Genomic DNA, 20,540 nt, shown 5'->3' with positions numbered 1-20,540 from the left:
ACTGTATATCACTATAAATAGAGAGACGAACTCAGATCCAGTTTACACAAGTTGTAATTTGGTCGTCTGGAACTTCCGTTGGAGACAGACGGACACTGTCCCTCATTACTGTTTAAAAATTTGAGAGGAATAGACTCATCTAATTGGTTGTTAAAAAGTATATATATACAGTTTTAAATTTGGCTAAAATTCCCCCGATTGTCCTTTAAGGATTTAGTATTAGTGTGGCATTATTCAAACCGGTGAATAACTGCAAACCAAAAAGCTTGTGTAAACTGTATTTTTTACTGACAGTGGAAAAAAGTGTAAAAACCATAAACTGAGCAGCTTATTTTCTCACAAAATATTTTCAACTTGCTTAACATGAGAATGTTTTAACTATAAAACGGAGAAAAATAGGCTGACATATAACGTTTAAATAACATCCCTGACCCGCAAAATATTAATTTTAATCACAAGCCGCCCCGTAAATAGAAATAGTTTCCCTTAAACCCGAGAAATTATATTTTAGAGCGAAAACGCATGTAAAACTAGGTGAAATCCGTATAAACCTGAGGTGATCGGAGAAGCGAGAGTTTTGTGAAAATAATTCATTTGAGTGAACTAGGAGGAGAGCTCATTTTCAATGCTTCATGGTTATCGTGAGTTTATAATTGAACGTACCGACTGAACTGTTCATAAGCAGTGTATGGCCAGAAACAGCAGTGGGTTGCCAGAGGTCCCGTACCCGCAGTCAGATACGACTAGGAGTGTCAACAGTGTGATAGTCTGTGGCATCATTACTGAATACATTTTCTAACACCCACTCTCTCTTCGGGACTCTCCCTCGCGCCCAGCGCAGGGCTGCGCCTAGCTGCTGTCTCAAAACTGAAGTTGATACACTCCCCTGTTGCCCCCACCCTCGCATCTCTCTGAACTCTCTCTGAACTCTCTCCGAACTCTCTCCGAACTCTCTCCGAACTCTCGAAATCTATCCAAACTCTATCCAAACTATCTAAACTCTCAACTCTCTTTCTCTCTCTCTCTCGCCCTCTCTCTCTCTACTCGCCCCCACCCTCTCAACTCTCCCCCACTCTCCCCCTCTCTCCCCCACTCTCCCCCTCTCTCTCTCTCTCTCACACACACACACCCTCTCTCTCACATGCACACCCTCTCTCTCACGCTCTTTCTTTCACACACACACTCTCCCTCACTCACTCTCTCTCTCACACACACACACCCTCTCTCTCACACACACCCTCTCTCTCTTTCACACACACCCTCTCACTCTCTCTCACACACACACTCTCTCTCTCTCTCTCTCTCACACACACACACACCACACACACATTCACATTCACACTTCCACACCTCCACCCGTACACACAAACGTCTTTACACACACACACATACACACACACACACCCGTGCATAGGGATGGGTATCGAGAACCGGTTCTTGTTCAGAACCGGTTCCCAGTGAATCGATTCCTTGGAATCGTTAGCAAAATTCCTTAACGATTCTGTTAACGATTCTCTGTGCCGTTAAACAATTAAAATGCTACGTTTAATAAGGGATTAAAAATCGATATGCTCAGTTTAATAATGGGACACGCGAACGTCTGTCTGAATAAACTATAAAGGTTCGCGCATAGACAGACTGCAGCAAATATGGCAACTAGGAAGACGCGTTCTAAAGTTTGGTTGTATTTCACACGACAAAATGACAACAACGCCACTTGTAACGCATGTAAAAAGTCAATTTCGTCGAAGGGAGGAAATACTACAAATATGAAGAAGCATTTGAACACACAGCATGTAAAAAAGTTACTGGAACGTCATGTGTTCGATGCATGCAGCAGCGCAGCTAACGTTCGCGCTTCATCTCTAACTATCTAAGACAGAGCTAAACTGCTCAAAAGTGATCACAACCACTTGTTACTGTGTGAAGCAATTTGCCTTTATTGTGTGTAGTCGATCTAGTTATCTTCTGTCCCGTCGTTTGAAGCATACATTTTAGCTCCGGCATTCGTCTCCCATTAGTATTGATCTTATTGATCATTTCACGTTATCTTGGCGGCGTGTGTTATCAGCAAACGTTCGCGTGTCGCATTATTAAACTGAGCATATCGATTTTTAATCCATTATTAAACTTAGCATTTTAATTGTTTAACATTTTAATAATCCTGTTAAATGTTCCTGAAAACGCCTAAACAACATACCCAAAGTACATTGAAAGCTGTTGTTGAACCATTTGGAGTACATGCATGTAAATGGTCTCTTTTGAAAGGTGACACTGAAGTTATTTCCCCTGTTGTTAGGACCCCTGTAAGTCCTACTGGTGTTGAGTAATATCTAAGACTCGAGAAGATCCAGTTGAAGTCGGTGTGTCACTCTAACGAATTGACATACTAGATAATAGTGATTCAATTCCACCCACACCTATTCTACCATTGATTGAAACAAACACACACACATATTTATAAATTGATTTATAAACTAACACAGACGCTCAGCTGAAAAACTCAAAGCTTGGCAGAACACCAAATCATTGATACAGCCCCAAAAGAAGGTTTTCCCTGGCGTGTCTTGGCAACAAGCATTATATCATTGGTTTGACTCTACCGTCCAGGCCAGAGTTTGGAACAGACTGCAGTAGGCTCGATTCTGGTGACTTCCGTTTAAAAGTGCCCGTAAGGCAGACCATAGCAGTACAGGAAAGGCCAGCCACACATCCATCCCTCAGTATTACCGTTGTTCCCAGTAGGTTAAGCAAGGATTATAAAACCTAACCTCCAAGAAATGATAACACAGAGAAGCTGGTGTAGGACCCCAACCAAGCTTCAGAAAACTAACTAGGACAACTAATAAGCTATTTGGTATAAAGTAAGAAAATTAGGGAAACGGAAACAGAGTTTCCCAGGTCCTTGGTCAGCAGAACACAATACATTTATACGGGGATCATTCACGGGAAAAACAGTGGGAAAGCTTTGGATAGCCAGGTGATGGCTCCAGTGGAGGTAATACAAATAAAAAATTAAAACGCCACCCAGACGACAAAAAGTTAATTCAACAGTTCATAAAGAAATGCAATTCAGTTTGGCCGAAAGGAGGATCCATTGATTTAGCGTGCTGTGAGGAGGTGGAGGTCAACATAAAGACCCATAAATTTAAAAACCAGAGCAATAAGAGATCAAGACAGAGAAAATAACCAATCCTACAGAGACAGGAATAAAGAAAGTATAGGGACAGAGCCCCCACCAGTATGACCATTGGAGTCACCCCCATATTTAGACAGTAAATGCTAGCTCACGTATCCTTAGTATAGTTTAGACCTCATATTAAAATGTTTAAGATTCCTATATGTTTAATGTATGCACCTTCCTGCCAAAGCAAATTCCTTGTCTGTACAAACTTTCATGGGATTAAAAACCTATTCTGATTCTGATTCTAAGGAAACTAACGCAGCATCTCCAATGCAACAATCAACAGATCGCTCATTAGGGGAACGCCCCAAACTAAAAAGCAGAGAGCGATCGCTGGAAGAGTGGGACAACATTAATCAGAAATGCCAAGACTGGGAAGAGTCATTGCAAAGGATGCAGTATGAAATAAACAACCAGATGACAAAATTAAGAAACCGCTGTGACAAGATGTCCCCACCCTGGCCAACATCTGAAGTCAGACCAAACGAGGACCCCCACAGCGCATGGCAACAGCTCAGCAGCAGGGGCCGTGCACTTAAGTCATACAACAGCAGCACTGGGTGAGAGATGGAGGAAGACTGGGGAGCCAAGCAGGTGGAGAAATGAGACTGGGAGTGCCTGGAACGCAAACAACTGGCGACTCCGGTGGGACAACACCACACAGAGACAGTTTATGCTGATGAGGATGAAGGCAATGCATCAAGATGTACAAAAGTGTCTAGATGGTGTGCTAGGCCTGATGAGAATGGACGGGCCAGGACACATAGTGCATCACGTCGATAACTGCAGAGAAGAAAAACAGGAACCCCAGGCCCCAGTGATGTTCCAGCCATCACCCCAACCTCCTGCTCCACCAGGACCAATGCAGGCAGCACCAGTCAACCCCCCAGATCCCAGACTGCCACCAATCCAAGTGCATGGTGGCCCCTCAGATGACAACTATCAATCCTGGAAGGGAAGAGGTGGACCTATGCAACGCGGAGGGAGACCCTGTGGGGGAGGACGAGGCCCACCCCAACAGCAGGACAGACAAATGCAGTCCAACCACAATCTGACTGACAATCAGCAAACAGGGGCATGCTGGAGATGCGGGCATCAAGGACATATAAGAAGAAACTGTCAAACAAATCCGTACTTGGCGCCAGCTGCAGGCTGGCAGTAGAGGTTTCCAGAGGAGCCTGAGGGGGAAAAGATGTCACCAATAATCTCACTACCAAAAAAAAAAATACAAAAAGAGGGTAGAGATGGCTTCAATCTCCCCCTCTCAAGTTCATCCCACCGAACTGTAGGCTTTTCTGGGAAAACACAAGTGAAACCACTTACGGAGCCACTCACAATGCAAATTGAAGGAAAAACGATTGTAGCACCTCTACTGTACTCAGCACACACTCCCATCAATCTATTAAGAAAAGACATTCTCTGCATATTAAAAGCCAATATCGTGTGTACCCAAAACGGCCTGCAAGTTGAGTTGCATGAAAATCACTCAGCAAACCAGATAATGCCAGTGATGGTTGAAAAATAACTACAAAATGTCTTAAGTCCATTAATGAATGCAACAGCAGAAAATCCCCACAGCCAGACACCACAGCTAGCGTACTGGCTACATTTGTGGCCCCACAAGAATCTTTATTGATCCAATCATGGAAAAATGGGAACCATGGGTCCAAGCATTAGTAGGGAAACCGAAATCACAACACGTGCCGCTCCACTGCACTCTTCCATATGACGAACATCAAAGTTACACAGACTATTTTATTTTTATTTATTCATTTATTTTGCAGAGACATAGCACACCAATCAACAGCAAAACTGTACGTTAGCCAGAGTTAGCCTGAGAGGCTAATTTGTATCTACTGTCCTCTGCCAGATGTTTTAAGGCAGCCTAAAATTATGCAGACTGTTGGATAGAGTTGATGATTAAAAAAAAATCAACCAGGATATCTTTGTAGGCCCCGAAGGAGCTGCCACAGCTATAACACTCTCACCAAAATGACAAGAATGGTACCAAGTACAGGATTCTGCTCCTACGTTACATTAATGACAACTGAAGGCCATGGATCTCATGAATTAGGACCAATAATAAAAGTAGCTTTAGAGGTATTAGAATGGAGGCCCACAAATAATACACACATCCCTTGACACACGTTATTCTAGAACCTCAAGACAAGTTACAGTGTAGGGACAGCTGAGACAGTGGTAGTGAATATAAAAACACCAACAGAACCATGTAAATGTAAAATGTAAAAATATAATGTAATGTCAACTTTTTGTTGTCAATATTTGTTAGGACAGGTATCCCCAACGTTATGTTACCCTACCAGAGACAACACCCTCTCTGACACCACGCTATAGACGGGATTAGACCCATTTAGGGTCTAGTGACTGCAGGAGCACCGATAGAAACAAAAGCTCCTGTAATACACCCATCTTTCCAATAAAGAAGCCACACTAATGATTATCAATTGGTACATGATCTGCGGGCTATTAACTCCACTGGAGACTTTCCAAAAACGAATGTTTTTGATCCACACATATTACTAACATTCCGTCAGGCGCAAAATGATAAACAGTTGTTGACCTGTGCTCTGCATTTTTATGTTTCAGTACATCCAGACTCATGATACCTGTTTGCTTTCACCTTTGAAGGTAAACACAGTACTTAAACCCTATTACCCCAGGGATTCCTGGACAGCCCAGATGATTTTGATCAAGGTTGGCCCAGGACCTGCAGAATCTGCAGGTTACCAGTACCGTTATCCAGTAGGCTACATAAAGTAAGTAGAGACATATTACAGTTTTGTCAGACAACAGTAGATTATCTGGGAAGGCGGCTTAGTGGGGATACGAGACAGGTATCTTTGTCACAGATAGAAGCCATAGTCAACGCTCCAAAGCCTCAGACAGTAGGGTAAATGCTTACCTTGGTGGGAATGGCGGGATACAGCAGACCATGGATTTGTGATTATGCCCTCAAATCAGCACCTTTGCGAGCCCTTACTAGGGCTGCAGGGCAGACTTGTAATGCTGCTATATTGCAGTGGACCAAAGAGGCGGAGGGAGCTTTTTCAGCTCTCAAAAGTGACATGCAATCCGCCTCCGCCCTTGGCAATCCCGATTACTCAAAACCATTTCATCTATATGTTGCAGAATGATCTGGATATGCTACTGCTGTATTGTTACAGGACACGCCCATGGGGAAACAACCTTAGCCTATTACAGTACAGAACTGGATAGAGGCAGGACTGCCACCCTGCTATCAGGGACTGGCAGCCGCTGCTTTTGTTTTCAAACAAGCATCATCACTGACGATGGGACACTCAGTAACTTTCTACACATCCCATCAACTATACGCCTTACTCACAAACCCACATTTTGTCTTAACACAGGCCGGAAGACCTGATTACGAGGTCATACTGTCTGCACCAGAACTAACCATTCAAGGGTGTGGCACGGTGAACCTGGCAACTACCACACACCTGTGTTCATGTAACTGATGTATTTGCTATTAGGAATTCGCATGGTGGTCACCATTGCGCCAGGGGGATAATTATATGTCATCTTTAGGTCGTATGGGGGACACCATATTTAGAAGCTGCAGTCGATAGTGTACTTTGCACATTATGATGTTTCTCAGTTCAGTTTCGGCTCCCATTTCACACAGTCCAACACCAGACGGACCATTTAGGCATCTTATAGACCAGTGCTTCTCAATATTTTTTCAATAATGTACCCCCTATACATTTTTTCTCAGCCAAGTACCCCTTGACTGGCCCCAAACATGGGTGGTAAAAACTATATAAATAATATATATACATATGTATATCATGGTCAGGGTGAATACTCAATTCTGATTGGCTGCAGGGGTGGTGGACACCTACTAAGTAGCTCCAGAGAAACTGTTCACCGTTCCAAATTAGTGCGCTGACTACATAGTATGAGCCTGTTAAGTGTCTGAAATAAGTAACCATAACAACAGGGCCACAAAGCCTCCATTTACAATTTTGAAAGACTTTAACAAGTCAAAAGGTAATTACAACAATGAGTGACTTCAATATTTCTTTTAACCTTTTCTGAATTTACGGTGTCAGTGTCACGTAACCGCTTATCTCACATCCCATTCACTATTCACTGCACAACATGCCAATTTTTTGTTCATAAAAATCTTGATTTGGGGACAACGACATGGCTAGCTAGCTAGTCTTCTTGTCAAACATTGTAGCATAATTTTAGCCATCATGGAAGATTTTGTATCTATTTTTAAATAAACTTGTTTATATAAATCTCACGTACTCCTTACAGTACCCCCATTTGAGAATCACTGCTATAGACTGTGTAGACAAGACGCAACAACGTATAGGAAGACTGAGATACATCTTGGTACTAAGTGATCTGTCGGTTCAGTAGATGGGTAGAGAGGCAGTGCCAACTGCAGATCCAGATTCCCGATCAGTAGCAACATTTTCTGTGTAGAGGTCTTTCCGAGACTTGGGATCGCAATGGACCGCATTTTGTGGCCGAAACATTTAAACTGGCATTCAAACTGTTAACAATCAGACAAAGGTCTGGCTGTGTTTATCATCCACAGTCACAAGGGACAGTTGGGAGAGCAACGGTACCTTGAAAATCAAGGTAACAAAGATCATGGCTGATGGTAAGTTAAACTGGGTAGGCCTACAGACCTTACCGCCGGCACTAACGGTAATGCGCCCGAGTACCAACCGCCTGAATACTAACCACCTGAGTACTAACCACCTGACATTTCTAACACTGCATGAGACGCTACTGGAAGACTTTTTCCAGTTCCTTATTTAAGAGGACCCCTCGAGGGTCCTCCCCTCAATGGATGTGGAGAGGGAGGTAGTGTTTCAACAGGTGAAAGGTGCCACAAAGGAAAAGGAAGCAGAAATTCCAAAGAACCTGCAGACGGTTGCACCTGGAGATTGGGTCTACGGCTGAATGACCAACAACCCAGACCGCCGGCAGAGACCCATCTCCATCATTCAGCACACCAGGACCATAACACCGAATCCAGCGGCTCGATGACCCAGGAACCACCAGACTACGATCCAATGACTAACCACCAGGACCGCACGGCGAATTTTAGACGTGTCACTGGCGAAATTTAAGAGCCTCCAGTGACGAGGGTCCAAAAAGATATCACAACGTTTCAATACTGCATTGAGAGGACGCGCACTTCTAGGGTGGAGGCGTCATTACAAGGAAAAAGAGCGTCAGCGAGATGAGGTGATGGCACTTCAGCACCAGAAACAGGTGCTGACTTGCAAGAATGAGAGGCTGAGTATGACGTTGGATAACCTGCAGCGACGTTGGGGTGAATATCAACCCGTGCACCCAACAGTTCCACCAGCACAAGCTTATTATGAGTACGAGTGATTGTATTCCTAAAGAGAAGCCTTGGCTGTGGAGGATGTCATCCGACCACTTGGTCTGCCCCACCCTGGACAATTCTGTTCCCCAATTGCATATACTGCCCACTCTTGGATGCCCCTCCTTGGAGAACCAGCCCCTTCCCCAGAACCTCATCACACATCCCCTTATCCCAGAACCTCATCACACATCCCCTTTTCCCTGGACATCATCAGACATTCACCTTCACCACTTAGTATTAGTCACAATGTTTCACAGTCACGCACCGTTATTATGTATGGCATGGAGCGCTGCCCCACTGTCTCAATTCATTCAAATTCAAATATGTCATCTCCATGTTCTTGTTCCCCTGTTTTGTTTTAGTTTGTTGTCACCATATTGTATTGTTTTGTTGTCATTGCAGCAGTTTTTGTATTAATGTCATTGTTTGTTTTGTTTGTCGTGTATACTGTTCAGAGATGCCCTTAAAGTTTAGGCCCTCAGCACAAGGATGCAAGGTTATGTGGGATGTGTAAAGGTGTTAGTGTTAACTGCAACTTACTTCTGCAGGGTACAGTAACGATACAAGACCCTGTTGCTCACAAGCCCATCATAGGACCAACAGACCTTGTGTGAGAGATATTAGCTGTCATGATGAAACGTAACAAACACTTATGCTAATGAAACGGACCAATTTTAATATAAGGATTAGAACCTCAGTGCTGAGCTACTCAATGTGGATGGTGGATGGACCCTTTTACTTAACACCCCGCTATGCGTTGCAATAAGCTGATAGCTTAATCAAGTGTTGGAAAGAAGGAAAGTCCACCAGGTCGCCACGGTTGAGCTTCGCACATGATGACATTTATGTATAAGATTGAAATTAATAATACCCTGTTCCGTATATGTGATGGATCTACTGTTACAATGCATACTTGGGAAGTGTATGATTTAGTTGCCTAAGGTGTTTTTGAAAGTTTTGTATTCAATCAGCATTTATGTTCTTCCAGTGTTTCTATTGAATAATTACAGTAGTGTTTCCAGTATGGGTTGTGTTGGGACTTTGTCAGTCCCACAGGGGGAAATGTAGAAAAACTGCTGTAATTATGACGATGGAGAAATGATCATGGTTTATATGATTGATATAGAACCACTTAATCACCTTTTTTACTTATGTATGCTATATTATTGAAAACCAGATGCAAAGCTGTTGATTGATTAGAATTGCCACTAAAACATAGAAGAAACAAAGGCCAAATGTGGAAGACCAGATAGATAGAGTTTGAGTGCCAGAGAGAGAAGTATGTGTGTAGGCCTCTCCCATGAAGGACTACATAGCCCAGATATTGAGAACTACAACCGCCTGATGTCAGGGGACAGATTTATGTCCTTAGACTCAGTGTCCCTGTGCAGCTGGGCGGCATGGCCCCACGTGGGCCTTGGAAAGAGAAAGTAGAGGAAAAGTACTGGCAATGTAAATCTTGTGACGATTGACCAACCGGGTGTGAAATACATAAATGCATCTGTGACCAGAGATAATGTACCAATGACAAAAGATCTTAAAATAATGGAAAGTAGATATATAGGCAAATGTCGGGAGAAAAAGGCCAGTCAGACTCCGGGGTCTACTCACGTTTGTTGGAATCAATCCTTTGTGTTGGATTCGAGTAAACACTTTGCATCTTACTTTGCTGCCTTTTCCGTGCTGTTTTAAAACTTGGATATTGAATAAAAACTTGGATTATTGTACTTCGACACGTCCCTGAACTGTTTAATAGTGGGTTAAGCAAGGGGAGTTTCTATAGCCTAGTAGTGCATTGTGCGCAGCAAGCTTGAAAGAAAAAAAGGGATATGAATTAGGGGCCGGTGCCCCAGTAGAGTTTTATGTCCAACGCCTCTATAGTTAACCTTCACCCCCAGGGTGAGCAACCAAACTACCCAGGCCAACAACACACATTTCAAGAAGTTTAACATTACAGACTTAGACAATGCTTCCGGAAACGACATGACCACCCCAACATAGTCCATTTTTACCTGCCGCAAAGAAAGCAGAAAAGTATTTTTTTTGCTTCACTAGCCCTTAGCCATTTTTTCCTCTTGAACCACTCTGAATTGAAGGAGCAATTGTTGTCCTCTCCAGACTGAAGGATATTAAAATCCTCTGGCTGGTGTGGTCCCAAATGTTTAATCTAAATGTTTTTGCCTAATAAATTGTCAACTCAATTCATAATTGTAGTAGTGGCTGGCCAACATACGGTAACTGTGAATGATCAAGGATGACAGTTTTGAATTTGGCAACTAGCTGGGGAGAGGAAGGTAGGTAGCTAGGACTACAGAGACATTTTTGGAATGTATCGGACAGCGTTAGATTTGTCATATGTAATCAATGCGCAACAATGTTGTAAGGCTGGGTGTCAAACCTGCCCCCACCTCTCATATTCTAAAGTCTGGAGTTTCTGGACGGTCTCAACTTGATGGCCCTCACACCCCATTCAAGATGTGGTCTGATTGGTTGTCCTTGTGTATAAAGAGAATTGTAATGCATTGTTCTGTGGATTCTTCATCTCCAGAGACTTTCTCCTCAGTTCTCCCTTGTCCTACTGTCCTACTCCTTGCTCACCTCTTGCTTTCTCTCTGATTTACAATGATCATGGTAGAGTAGGTAAGATTTAAAGCTTTCATATTGTAACATGTTTGCCTTGTAATTGATTTCAGTCATTTGCAATGTTATTAAATGTGTATTTCATTTAACCGTACTTTGACCATTCTTGCTCTGATTTAACCCATAGAGTCAAATACCTGGAATTCTATTTGTATTGGCATGATTTGGTTCATGCTAATACACTATTCAGTTTCCCATCTTCCTTTAAACCATAGGGGAATTCGTTTTGGTTGTTTGGCCAATATTTAACCCCCTACAATGTTAATTGCAAATATTTACAGATTAAATAAAGAAGAAAAAAAAGATACTAAATAAATAATACCATATGTGCACTGCTCCACAGCAACATCTGGTGGGGCACCAGGCCACTAATGTAAAGACGTCCCTGTTTGTTGATTATAAATAAGTAGCTGGCTAGTAATCTGTTGTCCTTATCTAGCTAGAACTATTAGAACTGCTAATAGTATCTTACTAGTAGTAAGTAGGTCAGGTGGCTGAGCGGTTAGGGAATAGCGCTAGTAATCAGAAGGTTGCTGGTTCGATTCCCGGCCGTGAAAAATGATGTGTCCTTGGGCAAGGCACTTCACCCTACTTGCCTCGGGGTAATGTCGCTCTGGATAAGAGCCTCTGCTAAATGACTAAATGTAAATGTAAGTAGAGCTAACATCAACTAGTTGACGCTATGTTAGCTCTATCTAACTCAACTTTACAGTGGCTAGTTTAGTTTGTTGGTAATAGTAACAACTAGCTACTAGTAAGATAATATTAGCAGTATTCATACTAGTAAATAGTAACCATCATTTTAAAATCCAGTTTTGCAAATGTTCTATCACATCTAATACACTGTTAGGTTTAGCTATACAACAGATTAACCAGCTACTGTGGCTTTCAAAATGGCAGAAAAAGTAAATAATAGTAATATTAGAATTATATTTGATTTCTTAAGACATTACTTTATGTTTAAGGGGGGGGGGGGGGGGGGAGTAGCCTACTGTATTGCCTCCTAAACCCACAATGAGCAAATCAAGCATAACATTTTTATTGAAATGTAATTACTTTGTTAAAAGTTCATAACGTTTTAAACTATAGTTCATAAATCAAATATAATTTCATGGAGGTAACAAAAATGCATCAGTAATATTAAAAAACACGCTTCAACAGACAGCGTGATGGGTCATGTTAAGACAAAATGGCAAACTGTCATTCCGAAACTGACATTCATCAAAATAATTCCGAAAAATAGCGAAAGTATCTTCGGGAGTACTCATGTTTTCAAAATAGGCGTTTTTCCGTGTTTTTCACCTCTCCTTCCTGTTTAAAGACAGACAGTCCGTCTGTCCAATCAGGAGGGTCCGTCCTCTGCTAGATAGGCCCTACCTTTTCCGGTAGAAGTTAATGTTGTTGTCTTTTATGATTTGTTGAAGTGTTTTCCTATTTGCAGTTTTGTTTTCCTATTTGCGATTGTGCTTTATGATTTGTTGAAGTGTTTTCCTATTTGCTGTCGTGTTTTCCTATTTGCTGTCATGTTTTCTTCTTTGCCATTGTGTTTTATGATTTGTTGAAATGTTTTCCTATTTGCCGTTGTGTTTTATGATTTGCTGTTGTGATTTGCACTTCAGGGCCACCGTAGGTCACTGCATACACAACAAACTACGCTCTTCCAGACTTAATTAACAGCGGCATTAAGCCGTTACAATAGTAGGCATTGTTGCTATCGTGTGCCAGATTGTGACATCATATGCTAACTGTGGCTAGCAAGAAACCTACTGTTGGCTGTCCTTTTCGCCACAAAAACGTAAACGTTTCCTAAACCGTGCAACGAAATGTTACAAAAAATAAGGGGCATCATGGCAACAAGATACACATTTTGACACCTTTCATTTCTACCGAATGCAACAACTGGTGACAGCTTACCCTGGGTTCATTGGTCAGTAGGTTGTACCACATGACCGAGGCCCATCCACCTGGCAGCTGGCTCACGTTGGAGATGACCACTAGTGGCAAGGAGCAGGTCTGAAAATATGCAAAAACATCCCACACAATTGATGTCAGTAAAACATTACGGTACCACTTTATCCAAATGTGTAACGTATTATACAACATTACTGTAATGTGTCCTCGTAATGCCTTACAATACAGTAATAACGCAGTATAAACATAGTTATAGACACTTGTAAAGACTCATGAAGACTTGGGATGTATACCAATACAATAATGCATTATACTTATAATTATAATAATTATAACTACCTATAATGTCACAACAATGTTTGATCGATATTGTGAATACATGAACCCAAGTCTGCACGCTTGGCCATGACTACAACAGTGACCTTAGAGAACTACAACTCTGTATTAATTTGTCTAACGCCCCCGAGCGTGGTGTACTGTGGGAAGGCAAGCGGTGCAGAGCGTTAAAAAACGCTGTAGTGTTTTGAATGAATTGGAATGAATTGGAAGCCGACGCGTCGCCCGTTCCGCTGTAGTGGACACGCACCGTAACGACGCGTCGGCTTCCAATTCATTTTCAATGAAACAATACCCTGCGGGAGCGTCAATGCCCGGTTTAATTGAAAATTATTTGGAAGCCAATGCCGACGCGCCGCCCGCTCCGCTGTAGTGGACACGCACCGTTAGTCTTCAGACAGGGACGTTGTTATTGACAAGTAATGGTCGCTAGATGGCGCTTCTGGCATGGAGCAAAGGCACAGTCGGAAAATTTACGTGCCTTCGTCAATCTGTCATTGGGTGTGCTTTGCCTTCGGCAAGGGCACAACCTTTGTTCTCTCACATATATATTATTATTAGTGTGTTTGCTGCAAGCAAAAACACTATTGTTATTCTGTATTGTTTTCCTGTTTCTCTTTATTATTGTGAGAATGCTGTTAAGCAGTCTCACTATTGTTTTTCAACTTCTTAGTTCTTCCGCCGTTTTTTGGCCTTTAACTAGTCCTGCATACTTTCACCGATTCCTACAATTTTTGTATCAAAACGTTCAGCTCCTTCAGGAGATGTTGGCTATGACTTTTGGTATTTCTCACTTTTATACTTTTTGAGACATTAAGGTTTTTGTGCAAATTATTCTCCCATTAAAAGTAATGGTAAATCCTTTCAAATCATTAAAAAGCTTCATCCTCTTTCAAACGTAACTACTTCAGCATACTTTCAGCTAGAGACACCATTCAACCTTTAAAATGTTCACAAGACATTCAGCTATTCCCAAATGATTCAGCTTTTTCAAATATTCAGCCAATTTTGAATTATGACAGTTTGAAATACATTAAAATGTTTGCTCCTTCTTGATTTTTATGAATGAGCAGCAAGCAGAGTGGCACACTGCTGGCTGTTCTTTTTCTGATATTCAACTAAATTGTCAAACAAATTCCTCTAACTTTCATATAGTTTAACTTACAGAAACAAGTTATACCTTAAAATGTAGGAAAATGTTTCCTCTTTCAGCCAATGTAACTACTAAAGAGCTCACATTTTCAGCTATGAGCCTTGAAGCGAGAGCAGCCTTTCAAATTCTCTCACTAACTTCAATGGAGAGGTGGGTAAAATTCGTCAGAGAAAGCAAGAAGGAAGACGATTTCGAAACTGCCGGTAGAGACATATTTCTGACCGCACAGACATATAAAGGACATCTCTAGTTTCGGCAGAGTCTTGGGTCTAGGAAAATATCCTCATTTTATTGATTGGACGTGTAGTTTTGCGTCTAGGTTAACTTGTTTGAAGTGTGGATGCTAGGTAAATGTTCGTTTTTCTCTCTGCCTAGCTCGTTAGCTATCACAGCTGCGCCATCACCGTGGCAACCAAACAAACACGCACCAGGAAAGCAAAAGGAACACGTTTTCGAAACGGCAGGTAGAGTCGTATTTCTGACTGCACAGACATATAAAGAATATCTCTGGTTTAGGCAGAGTCTTGGGTCTCGGAAAATATCCTTATTTTTTGGATTGGATGTATAGTTTTGCGTCTAGGTTAACTTGTGTGAGGTGTGGATTCTAGCTACATTAGTTATTGTTGGAATGCTGCTTCAGCATTCCAAGTATTGTTCTTTGAATCTTTATTCAACTTCTTCTATTTCTTCCAAGACACCTTTCAGCGCCTTCAAATCTTCAGCTATTAAAACCGTTCAGCTATCAAAAAATTCAGCTGTTTCAGGCCATGGGTGCTATGACTTTTCAGCTTTGTACCTCTTATGCTTGAATTAATATAAATCAATATTCATAATATTTTTAACATGGGTTTCCAATGGAGTTTTCTTTCAAATCCTCTCAAACTTCTTTAATCTTCTTCAACTTCCAAATCCTTCTTCTTCCTCAATCTTTCAGCTAGAGCCACCATTTAAACTTTAAAATGTTGACAAAACCCTAAACTATTTTTAAATAATTCAGCTTTTTGATATCTATTCAACTTTTTTCAATATCACTGATTATGTTTCATGACTTTTTCAAGCCGTTTCTGAGATTTACATGGGTGTGTACGTGAAACCCTAGAGTGCAGACTGAAACGCTTAGAGTGGAGGGCAGCTTCGGATATCGTTGAAAAAATATTTCTAGTTTGCCAGCATTGCCACAATTTTCGCTCTTCATGCTTCATTTTTGGATCAATAGATAGCTAATTTTGTGCTGGTCATAGACAGTTGTCTGTTGAATCCAACAGACGTACACATTTGTTCAGAGCCCCACGAAAGCGAGACAAAGTCCAACTCTCGCCCCATAGAGACCAATGCAAATCTGGTGACAAAATCGTCAGAGAAAGCAAAAAGAACAAGATTTTGAAACTGCCGGTAGAGTCGTATTTCTGACTGCACAGAAATATAAAGGACATCTCTGGTTTCGGCAGAGTCTTGGGTCTCGGAAAATATCCTCATTTTATTGATTGGACGTGTAGTTTTGCGTCTAGGTCAACTTGTTTGAGGTGTGGATGCTAGGTAAATGTTCGTTTTTCTCTCTGCCTAGCTCGTTAGCTATCACAGCTGCGCCATCACCGTGGCAACCAAACAAACACGCACCAGGAAAGCAAAAGGAACACGTTTTCGAAACTGCAGGTAGAGTCGTATTTCTGACTGCACAGACATATAAAGAATATCTCTGGTTTAGGCAGAGTCTTGGGTCTCGGAAAATATCCTTATTTTTTGGATTGGACGTATAGTTTTGCGTCTAGGTTAACTTGTGTGAGGTGTGGATTCTAGCTACATTTCTGTTATTCTCTCCCCTCAGCGCGTTAGCAATCATAGCTGCACCATCACCGTGGCAACGACAGACACGCACCACTCAGTCTCACGCAGGTGATTGGTATTAGCTGATTAGTGGAGTCACAAGACAAAGTTTGATAGTATTTCAACCTAATACAATTTACAAGAGGTGACTCTGCAGGTGCTGCTAATATCTCCTTTACTACTATTGCTAATGGAACTGTTATATTCTACTACGCCCCTGAGTGCGTTTACTTGACCATGAGAAACACGATTACTAGCAATTGTCGGTTTATGCCATACGATTACTCCGTTTACATGTGTAATTAGTTATGCGATTACTCAATAAACACGTCTACATGATTCTTTTTTATTAATCGTTGTATGCTCCACGGACAAAACTTGCACCATCATCCTTCTGCAACAAAGTGTCGCCGTGTCTTCCTGTATCGGCCCTACTGCTGTATGTTTCATTCCATCAACACATTGAATCCAACTAAGAAAGCCGAGTAAACGCATAGGCTACATCTGCTACTGCTAATACTATCCCAACTATAATTTAATCTGTTAAAACGATAATATTCTTGTTACGACTAGCTAGCCTACTTCTTCTTCTGTTTAACAGTTCAGCTTTCAGCTTCTCCCACATTGTAGGCTATTTTAGCTCTTAGCTTTGTTAAGATGATGCAGTTCAGCTTCCACATTGCCTCTTTTGTGTGACTCACACATTTTTGAAATTCATTTCAGCTTGCGGGTATTTTCTAATTTCTCACTTTTATACTTTTTAAAATATTAAGGTTTTTGTGCAAATTATTCTCCCTTTAAAAGTAATGGTAAATCCTTTCAAATAATTGGGTGTGCTCAAGCCTTCGGCGAGAGCACAACCTTTGTTCTCTCACATATATATTTATTTATTATTGTTTATTTTCGCCCCCCTAAGGATCAGTCAATATTTGGACTACATACACAACGGCGGTGTCAAAAGGTTCGTCTTGGTAGCGATTGCGTTGGTTGTATTTTTATTTACGTTCCGTTGCATGGTTTAAGTAGAAATTGCGTTTTTGTGGTGAAAAGTGAAGCTAACGGTGGCTAATTTGCTAGCCACAGTCACTGACGTTACTAACGTCACTACGTCACTAACGTCACGAAAACACACGTGACTACCTGTAGCAGAACATTCGTTTCACGTCTGTTAACATGGGGGATAGCTAGGCTAACTATAGCTTTACTGCAAGGCAGCTGCAGGAACGCCACAAGCAAAGAGGCCAGGGTGATAACTATTTACTCATTTTACTTTGTGATGTGAAACACAATTATGAAATGTAATGTACAATATTAGCTGATATTATTAAGGAAGGGGCCCACATCTACTTTTGGAAACGGTAGTCTACTATTTCACTGAAGCATTAGCATCATGACATTAGCCTCTGTTGCCCGGGCAACACATACTACAGTGGTCTATGATGCATCTGTTTTCAATCTTTAAAATAAACATTCCTCACAAATACATTTTCGTTGTAGGATTTATTATGACATTACATTACAAGTAAACGATTTGTGGGTGAAATTATCATTACCTGTGGTTTCAAACCAGTGTAGCTCACTGCAACGCTGTAGCCTACGCGAGACACTACAAAAACATCTACACAACATGTTCGGCACTCCCCTTACTTAAATCAAAAGTCTAACTACTAACCTGAACTTCATTGCCACAGCCTAAACTTTGTCAATCTGTTCATGAAAATAATTAATTTCAGCCTAAACCGTACAACGGAACGTTAAATCCAATTCAACCAACACAATCGCTACCAAGACAAACACAGCAGTAGTCTAATACTGTACTGTAGTAGTAGAATTTACCGGGGCAGCTTCTCCACACAGGGCTATATCGCATTTTGCGTTGTTACTGACAATGATCGCTACCAGTGAGCTTTTTATGAATGAGCGATTTTCCACTAAATAAATGTCAAGCTTATTTACGTTTTTGGGGGCATATTTTCAGTTAGCAGATGGCACTGTTTGAATCGCGATTCCATCTTCTACTGCCGGTAACGTCGTAGAATAATCTTCAAAGGGGGTTCTTTATTAATGAATGAATGCAATATGAGTAGGCTAAATGCCTGAAAATATCACGAGAAGGGAAAACTTAAAAGGACATTTAAGTCATAGAGATTAGGTCCATTTTTACACCGGTCTGCCAAATTTATTCGTTTTGATTCAGCTATGAGGCTACCTCTTGCAGGGGAAATGAGAAGACATCATATTTAATTCTACACTTCACTCGTATTTTCAGTTGTAAATGAGCAGCACCAAAAAAATGCTTTTAAATCTATGTAATGTTTATAAATAATAAGTATGCATTTTAATATAAAATATACAGATATATCAGTTGTAAAAATGTCATTCAAAAACGGACCCCTGTGCAACCGACGCAAGCAAGCACACCCTACAATTTCCCCAGAAATTGTACCCTCTCTAGTTGTTGGAATGCTGCTCCAGCCCCTTTCAAAAATACCTTTCGGTTGCTTTGAAGCTTCAGCTTATAACTTTCTACTAAATTTTCACTATTTTCAGCTTTTTTAGCATGGTCAGCTATCCCCATTCAGGTTTTCAGCATTCTCACTGCTGTTTCGCAGGAACAGCCTTTTCTAGTTATTGGGTGTGCTCAAGCCTTCGGAGAGAGCACAACCTTTGTTCTCTCACATATATATTATTGGGTGTGCTTTGCCTTCGGCAAGGGCACAACCTTTGTTCTCTCACATATATATTATTGGGTGTGCTCAAGCCTTCGGCGAGAGCACAACCTTTGTTCTCTCACATATATATTATTATTTATTATTGTTTATTTTCGCCCCCCTAAAACTCAGTCAATATTTGGCCTACATAGACAACGTAGGTATCAAAAGTTTCGTCTTGGTAGCGATTGAGTTGCTTCTATTGGAATTTACGTTCCGTTGCATGGTTTAGGCTGAAGTTAAGTTTTTGTGGCGAAAAGTGAAGCTAACGGTGGCTAATTTGCTAGCCACAGTCACTGACGTTACTAACGTCGCTACGTCACTAACGTCACGAAAACATGCGTGACTACCTTTGGCAGAACATTTTTTTCGCATCTGTTAACTTGGGGGATAGCTAGGCTAACTATAGCTTTACTGCAAGGCAGCTGCAGAAACGCCACAAGCAAAGAGGCCAGGGTGATAACTATTTACTCATTTTACTTTGTGATATGACACACAATTGTGATGTGTAATGTACAGTATAAGCTGATATTATTAAGGAAGTACATCGACTTTCGGAAACAGTAGTCTACTATTTCACTGAAGTATTAGCATCATGACATTAGCCTGTGTTGCCCGGGCAACACATACTACAGTGGTTTATGATGTAGCGTTATCTGTTTTCAATCGTTAAAATAAACATTCCTCACATATACATTTTCGTTGTAGTATTTATTCTGACATTAGTAAACGATTTGTTGGTGAAATTACCATTACCTGTGGTTTCAAACCAGTGTTGCTCACTGCAACGCTGTAGCCTACGCGAGACACACTACAAAAACATCTACAGTACACAGCTGTTTAGGAAATCAAACGGCGACAGAACATGTTCGGCACTCCCCTTACTTAAATCAAAAGTCTCTGACCACTAACCTGAACTTCATTGTGTAGCACAGTCCACAGACAAAGCACGGTACCATCACACCTTCTCCTACCCCCGACAAGGAAAGGGTCTTCCCCCTTTGTCCTTCTCCCAGAGGAGAAGTTTCAAAGCTTCTGACCCAGCATGGGGTCAGATACAGAGGCCACACGGCCCACAGTATCAGACAAAGGATTTACAAGGAAGAACTTTCTTATGTGGATTTACAAACATATTCTCAAGGACTACATGGCTCATGGACACTATTTCAATGACAGTAGTTGATGTGTTATAATGTGTGTTTTTCCCATTTACTTAGAACGTTGTTTAATTGAGGTTTGATTATAACTTCCCTTCAAGTATAGTTAAGTCAGCCAATCTTGATATCAAAATGATTGTACCATACTAACAAAACCATTTACGAATGTTGTATTGTTATATTCTGAGTTTGAGCATTCCATGGACAGTTGAAATAACGGAACTCAAAAGGT

The 20,540-nt window shown here is 41.3% G+C and overlaps 1 protein-coding gene across 13 annotated transcripts in view; it reads right to left on the bottom strand.

Annotated features, from left to right (window-relative positions):
- stat4 (signal transducer and activator of transcription 4) overlaps window positions 1–20,540 on the bottom strand; it is a 74,002-nt gene that overhangs the window by 14,433 nt on the left and 39,029 nt on the right. For all 13 annotated transcript variants that reach the window (XM_062457384.1, XM_062457397.1, XM_062457392.1 and 10 more), the window contains exon 16: window positions 13,131–13,229. In XM_062457384.1, coding sequence (XP_062313368.1) covers window positions 13,131–13,229 — 99 coding nt within the window. The remainder of the gene's footprint in view (window positions 1–13,130; window positions 13,230–20,540) is intronic.

This window comes from Osmerus eperlanus, chromosome 3, assembly GCF_963692335.1.
Source record: "Osmerus eperlanus chromosome 3, fOsmEpe2.1, whole genome shotgun sequence".
NCBI classification, from domain to species: domain Eukaryota; kingdom Metazoa; phylum Chordata; class Actinopteri; order Osmeriformes; family Osmeridae; genus Osmerus; species Osmerus eperlanus.
This window is presented reverse-complemented; position numbering and strand designations above follow the sequence as displayed.